At 35.5% G+C, this 16,123-nt stretch overlaps 1 protein-coding gene across 2 annotated transcripts in view; it reads left to right on the top strand.

The window, feature by feature from the left end:
• The window catches only part of UBXN7 (UBX domain protein 7), a 51,953-nt gene that overhangs the window by 12,209 nt on the left and 23,621 nt on the right, over window positions 1-16,123 (top strand). For both annotated transcript variants that reach the window (XM_069065019.1, XM_069065020.1), the window contains exons 2-3: window positions 5,161-5,308; window positions 12,961-13,028. In XM_069065019.1, the coding sequence (XP_068921120.1) occupies window positions 5,161-5,308; window positions 12,961-13,028 (216 nt within the window). The remainder of the gene's footprint in view (window positions 1-5,160; window positions 5,309-12,960; window positions 13,029-16,123) is intronic.

Raw genomic sequence — 16,123 nt, 5'->3', positions numbered from 1 at the left:
TCACCATAAGGAATGTTTTGAGCAAAGGCAGGGAGCATGAAAGTGAAGGATATGTTCAGTTTGAAATGTAGAGAGAAGTAATACTACTAATAACTGACTTTATATACCACTCAAAAACTTGGGTACTGCTTTATATATGTTATTCTGAGCCTCAAGACAACCTTTTGAGAGAACTATGGTTACTATCCCCATTTTTTTCCTAGATGAGGAAACTGAGTTAAATCCGTGATCACACAGATAGTGTCAAAGGCAGGATTTGAACCCAGGTCTTTCTGGCTTTCGGTCCTATCTCCTGTGCCAGACTTTCTATGAATAACATGAGTTAAGACCGACTTGGTAGCATGATACACCGTAATGAAGGTCCGTGAATGCAAGGTAAAGGTATTTGACCTTAACTGAATAGGCATTAGGTAACCATTGAGGAATACTGAGCAGAAGAGTGACATGATCAGTACTATGTATAAGGTATAGATTATTCTGAAAGCAATGAGAGTCTTTGGATCACAGAGGGAATTGAAGATATTTTAGATAGTAAGTATTTATTAATCACTACTGTTTGCCAGGCATTGTGCTAAACACTAGGGAGACCAAAAAAAAACCCCAAAACGACAAAAACATGTTTCTTGCCCACAAGGAGCCCACTTTCTAGTGAGGGAAGCATAAATAATGATGTACATAGAAGATATATGGAGAATAAATTGAAGATAATCTCAGAGGAAAGACACTACCAGCATTTGGGTGAGCAGAAACAGGGAGAGGCTGGGAAACATCTCAGAAGGTGGGATTTTGAATTGAGGCTTGAAAAAAGCAGGTAAAAAAAGCAGAGGTAAGGAGGGAGAGAGCGTTTGGGGAGCAGCCAATGAAAAGACATGAAGATGGAGTATTTTATGAAAGGAACAGCAAGTAGGTCAATGTGGCTGACTCTTCCATGTAAGAGAATAAAATGTAAGAAGACTGGAAAGGTAAGATGTCATTTCAAGTAGACTTGGAGGGCTATTGGTTGTTTTTTTTTTTTTTTTTTTTTTTTTTTTGCTTTTTGGAGGGTATTTGGGGTTAAGTGACTTGACCAAAGTCACACAGCTAGTTTTTGTCAAGTGTCTGAATCCAGATTTGAACTCAGGTCCTTCTGACTCCAGGGCCAGTGCTCTATTCACTGCGCCACCTAGCTGCCCCAGAGCTATTAGTTGTTGAAGGGCTTTAATTTGATCCTGGAGTGAATAGAGAGGCATTGGAGTTTGTTGAGTAGGGTAGAATAATATGGTCACTTCGGTGTTTCAGGAATATTAATTTTGTCAACTCAGTGGGGGAAGTGCTGAATTGGGGAGAGACTTTGAAGCAGAGAGACCAACCAGAAGGGTCATTAGTCTACTGTGAGATAATGAAAGCCTGAACAAGGGTGGTCTCTGAGAGTTGAAAGGCTCTGTATGAGATGTGCAGGTTGAAATGACAAAGACCTGGCAACCGATTGGATATGTGGTATGAGAGAAAGGAGTTGAGGATAACATTGAGCCTGGTTGACTGGGACTTCTTTCCAAAATGTGTTGGGTTTTTGGATTAGAGTTTTCTTCTAGTGCTTCCAGCTAGACTCGTAGGATTTAGTATTGTGTGGGATTTCTCTCCTCAAACAGTTAAAGTGTGATTTGAGAGAAAGCACCAAAATAGCAGACAGTAGTTAGAGATGGGGGCGGGCTCTAAGTCAGTTCAGCAATGGAGTTAGAGATCAGGACTCATAGGATGGAGGGTTATAAACTGTTGAAATGCTTGCCACATCCTTGTTAGTTGTAATTAAGTACAAAATAGCAGTTTCTTTTTTAGTTTTCGCTACTCTTTGAAAGAGAAAATTTTATTCAGGCAAATTAATTGAAAATGGACCAGGTGCGCTCTTTTCATGCAGAATTACATGACCAGCAGATACAAAGAGAGTTGTCCTTTTCTTAGGAAGTCCTCTGGCTTTCTTGTTTTTGTGCCAGTTTTATTTTTTTAAGAATTGGCAGATATTTGTAGTCTTCATTTGGTTGGTAGCACTAAAGTGTACTTTCATAGCAATGCCTATTCTCCTTTTCTTTCCTTTTCCATTACCAAGCTTTCGGCATGTGGTTTCCCATTCCCAGGTATTCATTCTTCTTCTAAACAAAGTATAGTAATACTAACAGTTGACATATATTTACTATTTTTTTTAAAGCAATTGGGGTTAAGTAACTTGCTCAAGGTTACACGGCCAGTATTTTTTGTGTGGGTGTTAAGTATCTGAGGCCAGAATCGATCTCAGGTCCTTCCGACTCCGGGGCCGGAGCTCTTACTGCGCCACCTAGCCGCCCCCATTTATTTACTATTTTAAAGTTTACAAAAGCACTTTGCATAATTTGAGGGTGCACATTCTGGATATTTTTTGTTTCCATTTAATAGATGAGAAAACTGAGATTCAGAGAGATTAAGTGGCTAAGCCTCAGTCGTGAAGATGCTTAAGTTTTATCCTTCCATGGTGTCTTTCTGCAGAGTCTGACACTTTCATGGGATCATATTTATGTAAAAAATTTTAATTTATTCTGTCATCTGTGCTGTCTTGATGTGTAGACATGTGCCCATAGATATTCTAACTACTTCCCTATTTTCACTTGAAAATTACTTAGCATTTTTTGTTACTTGGCATTCTACTATGCCATTTCTTTCTTTGTTAAACATGTTTGTATTTTTTATACTCTGGTTTTGTAACTTTATCTGGGTAATATGTCTTCCCTTTTCTTCTCCCCTCCCATTCAGTTTTAGAGACCTCATGATCAGATTTTTAAGTCTTCCAGTAACATTCTTTGTAATCCTCATGTGCCATCAGAAACCAAATACTTTTTTTTTAAAGCAATTGGGGTTAAGTAACTTGCTCAAGGTTACAAGGCCAGGTGTTTCTGGATGGGTGCTAAGTGTCTGAGCCCGGATTCAATCCCCAGGTCATTCTGACTCCGGGGCTGGTGCTCTTACTTGCTGTGCTACCTGGCCGCCCCAAAACCAAATACTTCTTGAACGCCATCTACAAAAATTACTTTCTAGATCCTTCTTCCAGGAACTGATTTTTTAATTGGGAGTAGTTGTAAAGGCTAGATGCAGGAGGTTGAAGCACTTTTTTGTTTATCTTGTAAGGTAATTTGTCCATGTAAATCTTCAATAATTACACAGAGGATCAAAATTATACTTAGAAACATTATAGAGTTAATACTTTCTCACAAGAGAATTTAATATTGTTCTTTACTAGCATAATCTGGTAGAGGAACAGATTTGGGGCTGAAGACTTTGGTTTACCTGGCTTTTGGATGACTAGGTTTTCCTCAATGGAATCTTATTAAAATTATGAAAAACCTGTGGATTTTTTTTTCAAGTAGGTATATTTTTAAAAGTACAAAAAATGATTTACTGATTAAGCAAATTGAATTTCTAGGATTTTAAGAACATGACCTGATCAATGCTAGTCAGCTATATCGTAGCTTCTTCTTTCTTTTTGTGTAGAGAAAAGATAGCTGTAGTTTGATTGAAAATCCTTCCTGACTTCATATGAGTTTGCATGCCTCATTTTATTTGAATCTGTAATCTAATCGATGTGGGTACTCCCTCCAGTGGCATCCCATTTAAACCTTTTCATCCTGTGCAACTCTTATGCATAAAATATCCATAATCTTTTTTTTTTTTTAAATCATTATGGGAGTAACTATTGTAACACTCAGGACATCTTATTTCTCCTTATTACATGATCAAATCACCTTTTTTGGTGACATCGCTTGGGTGATGCCATCATTTACATTATGATCGTTGGTAATATGCTGCAACAGCCTATTGTATGCAGACTTCATTCCTCAAAGATTGTGATGTGCTATGATTCACAACCTTATAACATCACAGGAAGACTTTCATTAGAAATGGGGGTTCTTTCAGGAAATAAATCTGGTATAGTTGAAAGGGCAGTACATTTTTATTTTTTAAATGTTTTATTGATGCTTTGACGCTTTGACATGAAGTGTGAGGTACATATTCCAAAAACAACTCAGCTCATTGTCCATATGCTTGTTATTTGCCCAAGATAATATTTCTTGGACAAACTCAATGGGTTGTTCATACAACTCTTTATCATGGCTTAGACAATAATTGGTCTTCAATAGTTGCTGGGTTTTGTTTTTTTTTCTTATGTGGATCATTAATTAGTCTGAACTTTTTAATGGTTGTGGATCTTACTTAAGGGACTCTAATATTCAGGAGTTGGAAGCTCCACAAATAGGAGCTTTTTGACAACCTTACTGCCTCTACATAACTCCTTTTCTGGATCCTATGATGGACATCCTCCATGAAGATGGCAACTGGCTTTCTTAAGCATTCGTTTCTACTACAATCATCGATTCTGGAAGCATGAGATTCACTTATCCAATATACCCACTTAGTTGTCATATATAATAAATTCTCCGTATGAGACCTTGAATCCATCTTTTTCTTCCTAGAGCTACTCTATTCTAGATTATTGCAGGATCTCAAGCATTCTACTTACCTTCTTTCATCCATCATCCATTATATAGATTAATATTCCATACACATATACATACATAGATCTGATTACATAAATTTACTCTTGATAACTTTTTAACACTCCCCAGTTGCCTATAAAAAAAATCCACATTCCTTAGCTTGGAAAACACAGCCCTCCCCCAACCTACTTTTGAAAGTGTTTCTCACCCCATTCTCCTTGACATATTCTACACTTCAGAGGTCTGCCTGTGGAACCCCATCTTTGCCAAAGAATTAGTGGGAGGCATTTTTCTCTTTGTCTTTTTGAGGACAAGCTTGGTCATTATAATTTCACGATATTCAGTTTCAGTTGTTTTGCATTGTTTTCATTGTGATTATTGCTTTCCTAGTTCTGTGTTTCACTTTGTATCAGTTCATATAAGTCCATAGGAAGGCTGCTTTTTTTTTTTTTTTGTTAGACCTCGTCCTCTGATCTCTTTGGTTCACAAAAATCAAAGGTATGGGGGTATTGGTAAACCAAAGGTAATAGGTATGGGGGAGGGATGGACAAGCATATACAAAATATAGAAAGAGTTACTAGTGAATTTTGTATTATGTACTACATACTTAATATAAAAATTTGTCTTTGACTTTTTTCCCCTCTGCCTTTGTTTTTTTAAGGTGCAAGTGAAAGTGTGGGGAAACATATGCTTGAAGCCTGCAACAATAACCTGGAGATGGCTGTCACCATGTTTTTGGATGGTGGAGGAATAGCTGAAGAGCCTAGTACCAGTTCAGCCAGTGGATCTTCTGTCAGGCCACACACAGAGTATGTCTTTTTTCCCCCTCATTCCTGTGCATTTTTTTTTCTAATTTAAGAGTTGTATTTTTAGGAGAATTGCTAATTGCTTAAACTATCATCTTTTTTGGTCAGGAGATGAACATCTTAAAACAACATCAAAAGAAAACATTTGCAAGTAAAAATAGTAACACCTTAAGGAACAGTATTTTTTTTCACTGTGATTTTTATTACTGCAGTAACCATCTAGGGAAAGCTTATCCCTGTTTTATGGATGTGGAAATGGATATATAGAGGTCAAAGTAATATGTCTGAGGTTACATGGCCTGTTTTACTGACAGTTGGGATAAGAATCCATAACATTCAACTCTTTGCTCCATAAACTGGATAAATTTGATAGACTTTTCTTGTGTAAGAAAAATTTCTGTATAAAGTTAGATATCTGGAAAGAATTGTATTATATTAATGATACTCATTATAGTGACTAATAACCTTATAAAAGTTTGTTAAATGCTTGAGATATGTGTCACTTTGTTAGGAACAGCTAAATGTGTCCCCAAGAATGTCAAAGATAATAAAGATTGGTGCAGCACTTCTTGTGGTAGCATAAAACTTCAAACAGAGTAGGTACCCATAAATTGAGAAATGGATGACAAATTGTCATGTCAGCCAGCATATAATGAAATATATCCCATAAGAAATAAAAAAAATATGAAGACTTTTAGAGAACTTTGGAAGACATGCATGAACTGAAGCAAAAAAATAACGAGCAGAACTACAAGCAAAATTTACCAAATGACTCCATTGATGTAAAGGAAACCCAAACTTGAATGACACCAATCATTTCATTGAATAATTTTGACTCCAGAGTACTGATAGTGATCCATAACTCTCAGTTCAAAAGGCATTGGACTTAAAGATGTGGATTGAGGCATATACTTGTACCTATACATATTTGTTACAAAAGAATATTCAGTGCTGCAAGTGGAGAATTGACAGTAATGTTGAAGGGAAAAGGCATCAGTTTATTGTTAAAACAACTCTTAAAATTTTCAGGTTTATTAAAAGTATTTTGGGTTAGAAATAAACCATAGACTGAATTTAAAGGGCCAGGCCACAAGCTGTCATCTTTTTTTATAGATTTAGTCCTAGTCTCCAGTCACGGTATTTTGTTTCAGTATAATAGTTGTACTTTGCCATTATTTTTAGAAAGTTCAAAATATATTATTTTTAAGTGATTGTCATATTTTAAGATATGTTCTGTGTCATTTGAGGGCTTACATTTTTTTTCCTAAGAAAACATCTATGCTTCTGTAATGGAAATGAATATAACATAGTTCCATTTCCAAAAATCTTAATTTTTTATTAATAATTTTGATATTAATGATTGTTATTGTTAACTTTTATTGCTCCCTGCCAAATGTCTTTACAAAAAGATTGAATAAGTTTATAATTCTATCAGTAATAGATGCCTGTATGTGATTGTCCACAATCCCACTAAAATTTTCAGTGCTTATAATCTTGTCAGTTTGGTGAAGCTGAAATCATACTTCAAAGTCATTTTAATTTGCATTCTTTTTATTATAGATAATGTTGAACCTTTTTTTTCCAAGTAATTAACAGTTTGTATTTTTTCTTTTGAAATTTGTTATTATATCCTTTAATCATTTATCCATTTTGGACTGTATTACATTCATGAATTTTTAATAGTTCCTTATATAGTTCAGATGTTATTTTTAAATATCATATTAACCATAATTATTTCCCTAATCTTTTTTTTTCTTTGAACTGGTTTTTTGTATGTTTGTGTAGAGATGCTTTATTTTGAGGTTATCCTCAACTTTTTTTTTTCACGGAAAAGTCATATCACCTCCACAATTCCAAAAAACACATTCTTTTATCTTTTTGTTTTTTTGTTTATCTGTTTCTGTAGCTGAAATTTGCAGGTGTATTATGGGTACAAGATATGAATCTAAATCTGTAACCTTCAATTTCCATTCTCCTTTCCAAAGTACATTTGTTAAGTAATCCTTTCCCCAGGTATTTTCCATAGGTCTATCCATTTTATATCTATTTGGTTTTGTCTGATGTATTCTATTCAGATCTATTTCTTCTTGGTTTTTTGTCTCATATAAGATTGTTTTGAATGATAATCATTTTGCAATATGTGTTTTAAAGTTTGGGAAGCTTACACTGTTTTTAGAGGACTGTGATAACTTCAGTTACAATCACTTGCTTCCATTCCTTGTACCTTTCTATTAAAAAAAAATCTCAAGTTGATGACTTAGCTTGTCACATAAATATTTTTCATAGATTCTTCTTTTCTTCTTCATTGACATTTTTGGAATTTGTATTGTTAAATTCATTCTTGAGAGTATCTCTCTTGCCCTAACTTCCCCTGTAGAATATTAAATAATGGGATTCTATTTTCCTTTCTCTGAACTCTTTGGAATCCACCCTCAAACCATGAACCCAAAATTTAGAGTTCATATTAGAGTATGCTTAGCATTCCCTTCCTTGTTGTCAGAAGCTGGCGTGGTGGTTCTCCCTCAAGGTTTAGGTCATTTTATCTTTAGCAGCCATGTCCTCCTTATTGGTTAGAAGCAGGTCCATGTTACCAATTTCCTCATGGCTGCTTTTTGGAGAATGAAATGATCATTATGGTAAGTCTATTTTTAGATGCTATGATATTCGTAGAGGGTTCTAGTAGATGTTCTCTTAGTTGACATTTCCCTTTACTACTGTTATACTTCTGTTCGAAGTTCGTGACTTTTTATCCTGGAGCTGTTTGTTATCTGTGGCCTTCTATTAACTCAGTGTCTACAATATAGTTCCACTACAATATAACTTCCTGTTTCTTCTTCCATTGATTCTTACTCAGTACTCCACTGTTTCCCTTCTAGTTTGTGGATATCCTTATGTAGGCATATCTTTTTAATAATATAAAATGCTACTCTTTTGCCATCCCCAAGATATACACTTTCGTAGTCATATTTAGTCATGAATCATATCCCACCAAGTGTGACACCTTTTTTTGAGTTTTACCTTTTTTTTTAGCACATACCCTATTAATTTGTCTATAATTTCTGAGGCCATGATTTTCATAGCTGATTATCTTCTTGGATATTGTTGCCTGCCCTGTGCAGAAATTCCCTGACAAGTGGTCATCTAGCCTCTGCTTAGAAATCTCTATGATGAGGACCTTAAATATCATAACTGCCTTTTGTGACATTCCATTTTGGAATTGCTCAGAATGTTAGAACGTTCTTCCTCATAGTGATTTGAATTCTGCCTTATAATTTTCACTCCTCAGGGAACCATAGGAAACAAACATCTATTGTGAACCTAAAGTTTTGTGTAACTTTAGGCTAAACATCCCCAAATATTCTGTTACTACTAATAAGATGTGGTTTATAGATGCCTTACTTTTGGGGCCATCTCTTACTCTTGACAATGCTTTTTGTCAGTAATCCTCTGTAATGTAATGCCAAGCAAAGGCAACTTCCCAAGGTTCAAAATAACACCATAGGTGCTCTCCATTTTATTCAGTGGCAAATTAAGAACAGAGAAGATCAAAATATGACATCATTCAAAATACAGCATTTACTAAGTGTGATTAAATAATCTCCAAGTACTACCCCACCCCAGGACCTTACATTCATTCAATCAATTACAAAGTCCCTGTTCTAAATACTGCTCCACCCCTAGGCTGAACCTTTATTTAGTCCATCACAAAGCCCCTCTTCTCAAATGGAGATTAGTTTCCAATCATAAGTAAAGTACATTCATTTGTTCAATCATAGAACACAAAAAGGTCAAAAGTTCCCCACCCCTGGATCACAATTGAATCTACCCCAGAGTTACAACAAGTTTAAGCACAGCACTTAATACCCAAATGGAGGTCTTTTCTTCATCTTGACTAGTGGCAAGTTCTCAGCAATCTTTGTTCCTGGGGAGACAAAGCTTAGCAAGGCCACAATATACATTGCCAGCCTCTTCATTAATTCATCCTCTGTCTGCAGAACAGTCCTAGGACCCCTGAAAACATTAGCAAAACCCTCTCCCAGGATTTCTGTAAACATACAACAAGAAAATCCTTCTTCAGGGCTTCGGAACCAACAGCAATGTTCCCAAACCTCTGCAACAACAGCACTGTCCTTCACCAGTGGACAAATCTGGCAAAACAACATCAAAACAGACAGACAAAGTACCAGCAAAACAGCCATGTCTCCTTAGTCCTTGGCAGCTCTGGGTGGCAGCTCTCAAAGTCCTGGGCAATTCAAAGTGGCCCTCAGCAGTCCTCTCAGTCTCTCTCTGCCTCCAAGATGCTGCTTCCAAAAAGTTCTTCTGCCTCTCTCCTGTCTCTCCAAATCTAATCCAAGTCTCTCCAAATCGTGTCACCAGCTCCTCCCAGTTCAGCACTCTCTTTTCAACAAGTCCATCCCACAAGTGGGATTAACAAGCTCTGGGTTTTAACACAATCAAACCAAAAACCAAGCCAATACAGGGGAATCTTTAAATGCCATTACTATTACATCCTCTTAAAATAGAACACACAGAACTCAGAAGTATATTTTACATGTGGTTTGATTAAAAGAGTATATTGGATTTGTTATTCTGGACATAACTATTAACTCATGCTGAACTTCTAGTCAGCTCAAGCTCCCAAATTTTCTGTGTGAAATTTCTCTCATATTTAATAAGCTTTATTGAAGTGCCACTTTTTGTTTTTGCCAGTTTCTTTTTTCCTTTCATTTCCTGTATTGTTATTATTTGAGTTTTTAATTATGAACTTGGCAAAGATATTTCTGTATACAAAGAACAGAAAAAGGATTATATATGAAACCATATCTTATTACATACAACTTTGTAAAAAGTATATATTAAATTTAGCCAACAGTAGTGCCCACACTGCACTGTTTGTCTGAGTTCCCTTCTGTACTTTTTTCTGACCTCCTTTGTGTATTTTTTAAATATTTCATTGATACTCTCGTCTTCCTCGCCCCAAAATAAAAGAAAGCCCTCTTTTATAACAAAATAGTGTAATCAAGCAAAAGAAATGCACACAATTGGGTCAGGTCTGAGATGGTGTCATTCTGTACCTGCAACTAGTCCATCAGCTCTCTGCCAGGCTATGGGAAACATACATAATAATCATCAGTCATTATTGAGAGTTAATAAGTTTTCAAAAGTTGTTTTCCTTCACAGTGTTTTTGTTGTTGTTTTTATCATTATATAAATTGTACTCCTGGTTCTGCTCACTTCACTCTGTCATTTCATATAAGATTTCCTAGAGTTCTCTAAATCTGTCCTTTTTGTCATTTCTTATGGTATTGTTATATTCTGTTATATACATAGACCATTTTTTTCCTTATCCTTTACCAAATTTAATGGGCATCCACTTTATTTCCAGTTCTTTGTTACAAAAAAGTACCGCTTTTTAAAATATCTTTGAACATTTGGTCCTTTTCCTCCTCTGATCTATTTGAGGTATACAACTAGTGCTGGTATTGGTAGGTCACTGGTTAGTAAACTTTTTGGATATAACTCCAAATTGCCTTCCAGAATGGTTGTACCAATTCATAGATCCACCAACAGTGCGTTAATATTCCTGTTTCTCTAAAGCCCCTTCAGCATTTGTAACTTCCTTTTTTGTCATCTTTGCCATTCTCTGATCAGTATGAAATACTATAATTTAATTTGCATCTCCAATTATTAATGATTTGGAACATTTCTCCATATGGCTGATTTCTTTCTTTGAAAACCACCTCTTCAATATCCTTTTACCATTTACTCTTATTCTTATAAATTTGAATCAATTCTTCATATATCTTGGAAATGAGACCCTTTTTAGAGAATCCTGCTACAAAGATTTATTTCCCCAGTTAAGTCCACCTCCATTGATTTTGTTTATGTAAAACCTTTTTAAATTTATGTGTATGATATGACCTTTTAAAAATCTAAGTCTGTATTTAATCACCTATTTCTAATTATACATATAAGATGCATCTCCATTTGGGACTTAATCAATATAAGTATGTGTTAAGTGTTTTATGACTACACTTTGGAGAAATCACTTTGGTGAAATCACTTTGGCATGTATCAATACATTTATGCTGTAGATCAACATACATGCATTTGACTATATACATGTGCTCACAGATTTAACACTGTAGTATAGAAGTTTACATAATGGTCATTTTGCCTTTGCAAAATTTGGTGCTCAGTGAGGTAGACTGGAGAAAGGGCAGCTAGGTGGTACTATGGATAGAGTGCTGGACCTGGGATCAGGAAGGCATCTTCCTGAGTACAATTCTGGCCTCAGACACTTCTAGCTGTGTGACCCTTGACAAGCCACTGTTTGCCTCAGTTTCCTCATTTTTAAAATGAACTGGAGAAGGAAACAGCCAACTATTCTAGTATCTTTGCCAAGAAAATCCCAAATGGAATCTTGAAGAGTCAGCCAGGACTGAAAACAACTGAACAATAAGAGTGGAGAAAAAGTGGTTGCAATCACATCAGTATTCCAACTTCTGTGAGTTTAAGTTTGAAAATTGCTTTTTAAAAAAGTCTCCTAGACTCCCTGGGGGAGATCTATTTTCAGAGACAATTTTCTTCCCTGGGTATTTGCATTTTATGGATCTTTTCATATGTCAATTAAAAAAAATTAATTGTGGTCAAGATGCAACCATGCCTGTGAACAATTTCTGTCCGACTTATACTATTTCATTGGTTTAATGACTTTTTTCAGTCTGTTTTAGGTTCTCCAATGGCCATTTGATGTTTGCATTTTAGAAGAGTTTATTCTGAGTTCAATATGGGTCCTGACCAAAATTCAGACATTGCATTATACAAAGAACAACAAAAAAGAGGGTTGTTCAGTATATGACATTTTAAACTATATTAAATTTAAGGAGATAGAAGCAACAAAATTGTCCTATTTGTGTTCCCTTTCAAATTATTTTGTTGGGTTTTTTTCCTGTATATTTAAAAATTTTTAATTGATGACCTTTTTGGTATTTTTAAAAATAAATTTTATTGATTTTTATATCTCCTACATCACTATATACTTCTCTCTACTCTCTTAGAGAGCCATTCTGCCCCCAGTAAGATCTGAAAACTTTATCTCTGTTGCCATTTCTGGCTTCAGTTTAATTTTCTAGTCCCCATATATATGACAGTTCAAATTCCCAGGGGTCTCCTTTCCTCAGCCTATTAGTTATATATGCTGACTGATTTGCTACATTCATGAAAAGGCAACCCATGTCTAATTGACTGTCTGTTGTTTTATATTCACCTTGTTCCACATTTTTCTTTCTTAAAAAAAGTTCAACAAAATGAACTTACCTAGTGGAAAACTGACATTAAATGCAGTGGGCCATGCTCATGGTCTCCTACATTTACAAAGAAGCAAGTGGGGGGGGGGGCGTATCTTTTTATATCTTTTCTTTGGGGCCATGCTTACTCTGTAAAATTTGACAGTATTAATTTTCAATTGTTTTGTTATCATTGTTCTTTCTGTTTCTGTTGTTATATAAGATGCATGTTTTCCTGGCTCTGAGTATTTAATTTTACATCACTTATGTCTTTCCATGCATATATATATTTTTCATGTCTTTTATTTCTCACGGTACAGTAATATTACATTACATTCACATCCTTTTCCTCTTCCTCTTTTGTAGAGATGAAGTACGAGCTCCAATTCCTCAAAAGCAGGAAATATTGGTAGAACCAGAGCCCTTATTTGGTGGTAAGTCTCCTATTCTTTCTTGGGATTTATCTGGTGTGATTTATCTGGCTTTGTTGTTTTCCCCTGAATTACACAAAAATTATAGAAAGTATGAAGATCTATTTAGAGGGTTTTTGTGAGAACTGAATAATTAAATCATGTACTTTAAATTCTCTTTGGAAAAGTTGCATTATTCTACTTTAATGATCTAAAAATAAGATGTTAAAGCTAGTATTTAATTTTGAGGGCCAAAAGAAAAAAGTTTTTAACAATTATTATTACCCTTTAGTAAAAATGATTCTGTGATTCAGTAGACACCTGAGTCAAAAATCCTTTATCCAGATAGCTACTTGGCTCTCTCATAGTGTTTTCACTTTACATTAGTTCAAGTAAATCTTTCCTTACTTCTCTATGTTCATCATGTTCATTGTTTCCTCAGAGCCCAAGAATATTCTTTTACAAGTTAACACAAATTGTTTAGCTATTCCTTTACTAACATGAATATACTTTGTTTTAAGTTCTTTGCTACTACAAAAACTGCTAATAAATATATTGATATGTATATTGGGGCTTTCCTTTTTATCATTGACCCCTTTGGGGTCTGTACTTATAAATCAATCTTTTGCATCAAAGGGTACGAATGGTTTTCAGGGGTGGGGAACCATGGCCTTGAGACCACATGTGGGCCTCTAAGAGGTCCTCAAGTGTAGCCCTTTGAATCCAAACTTCACAGAACAAATTCCCTAAATAACCTTAAATGCACTTGAGGACCTAGAGGGCTACATGTGACCTCAAGGCCATGGTTCCCCATCCCTGGTTTATATACCTTATTTGCTTATTTCTAAATTGTTTCCCCAGAATGGTTATACTCATTCACAGTTCTACCAAAAGTGAACCAGTGTGTCTGTTTTTCTTTTCTTTTTTTGCCTTTTTGGAGGGCAACTGGGGTTAAGTAACTTGCCCAAGGTTAGACGACTAGTTTTTTCTTTTGTGTGGGTGTTAAGTATCTTGAGGCCTGAACCAAATTCAGGTCCTCCTGACTCCGGGGCCAGCTCTTTACTCACTGTGTTACCTAGCTGCCCCAAGTGTGCCTGTTTTTCATAACCAGTCAACATTGAGCATGCCCATCTTTTGTCATCTTTTGCCATTTTGTCAGATGAAATCTCAGTGTAATTTTGATTTGTATTTATTTTATTAGTAATTGAAGCATTCTTTCATATGGCTATTAATAACTTGCAATACTTTTGAGAGCTGTTTATTCATATCCTTTGACTAATTATCTACTGGAGAATTACTTTGGTGTGTTATACATTGTTTTTATCTCTGTATCTTAGATACTGAACCCTTATCAGAGATATTCGATTAAAAAATTTTTTTGGGGGGGAGAGCAGTTTGGAACTATGCCGAAAGGGCTATAAAACTGTTCATACCCTTTGATTCAGCAGTACCACTACTAGGTCTGTAAAAAAAAAAAAAAGGAGAAAAGGACATACATGTGCAAAAACATTTATAACAGTTCTTTTTATGGTGGCAGAGAATTGGAAATTGAAAGGATGCCCATCAATTGGGGAATGGCTGAACAGGTTGTGGTATATGAATGTAATGGAATACTATTGTGCTATAAGAAGTGATGAGCATGTGGATTTCAGAAAAACGTGGGAAAACTTACATGAACTGATACTGAGTGAAGTGAGCAGAACCAGCAGTACACAGTAATAGTAATATTGTGTGTTGACCAACTTTGGTTGACTTAGGTCTTCTCAGCAATGCAGTGATCTAAACATAGGTCACAAAGTGGGCAGTAATGCCCCCTGGGGGGTGCTAGAACAATGGGGGAGGGGACTCAAAGGGTGCGGTTGGGGGGTGTTGAATAAAAATAAGGGTTAACACTGGGGGTGGGGTACTGAGTGATTTTGTTTTTTGAAAAGGGGGCAGTAGAGCGGAAGGGGATGAGAGGGGGGATGATGGAAGAGAGGACAGGCTTGGGGGGAGGGAAGTTGGAAGCACCCACTTTTGAAAAGGGACAGGATCAAAGTAGAGAATAGAACAAATGGGGGGTGGGATAGGATGGAGGGAAATATAGTTAGTTTTTAACAATATATCCACTATGAAAATGTTTTGCATGTACGCATGTACAGCCTATATTGAATTACTTATCTTCCTAGTAAGGGTGGGTGATGAGGAAGAAAAGGAAAGAATCTGGAATTCAAAGTTTTAAAATCAAATGTTTAAATATATATTATTATTATTGTTATTTTACATATAACTGGGAAATAAAATATACAGTCATTGGGACATAGAGATCCACCATGCCCTACTGGAAAGTCAGAGGGGAAATGGGGGAAGATATGGGAAAGAGCAGATTGGGGGAGGGGATATTCAGTGGGATCGCTGTTTTGGGGTGACAGGTAAGGGAAAATGGGAATAAAATGTGTAACTCAAAATCTTGTGGAAATGAATGATGTAGACTAAAAATATTAAAAGAGAGAAAAAAAAAGGGGGTGGTAGGCCAAATAAGTTTGCAATCTGTGATCTAAGACAATTCCAAGGGACTCATATGAGATGGAAAATACTGCCCACATCCAGAGAAAGAACCATAGTCTGAATGCAGATTAAAGCATAGTTTTTTCTTTCTGGTGTTTTTCCCCTTTTGTTCTGATTCTTTCATAACAAGACTAATGTGTAAATATGTTTATTATGATTATACATGTATAGCCTATAACAGATTGCATGCTCTCTTGAAGGGAGGGGAAGGAGGGAGGAAAAAATTTGGAACTCAAAATCTTAAAAAAGTAAATGTTGAAAACTATCTTTGCATACTGTAATTGGAAAAAATAAAATATTGTTAAGTGGGGGAAAAGATTTTTTCCCGCAGTTGACCACTTCTCTTCTTATTCTAGATATATTAGTTTGGTTTGTGCAAAAGTTTATCAATTTCATGTAATCAAAATGATTGTTTTATCTTTTATAATTTCCTCTATCTTTTGTTTGGTAAGAATCCTTCTGTTATCCATCTCTGTGATAGTTAATGATTTGCTTCTCTGCTAATTTCTTTGGGTTGATGGTCAGGTGTCTGTTTTAAATTTATTATGGAATATAATGTAAAATGGTTTTTT

The sequence above is a fragment of the Petaurus breviceps genome, unplaced genomic scaffold, assembly GCF_028583685.1.
Source record: "Petaurus breviceps papuanus isolate PSGF00001 unplaced genomic scaffold, PetGlider_PUasm1.0 90654, whole genome shotgun sequence".
Lineage (NCBI taxonomy): Eukaryota > Metazoa > Chordata > Mammalia > Diprotodontia > Petauridae > Petaurus > Petaurus breviceps.
Note: the sequence above shows the minus strand (reverse complement) of the source record. Positions and strands in the feature narration are given on the sequence as shown.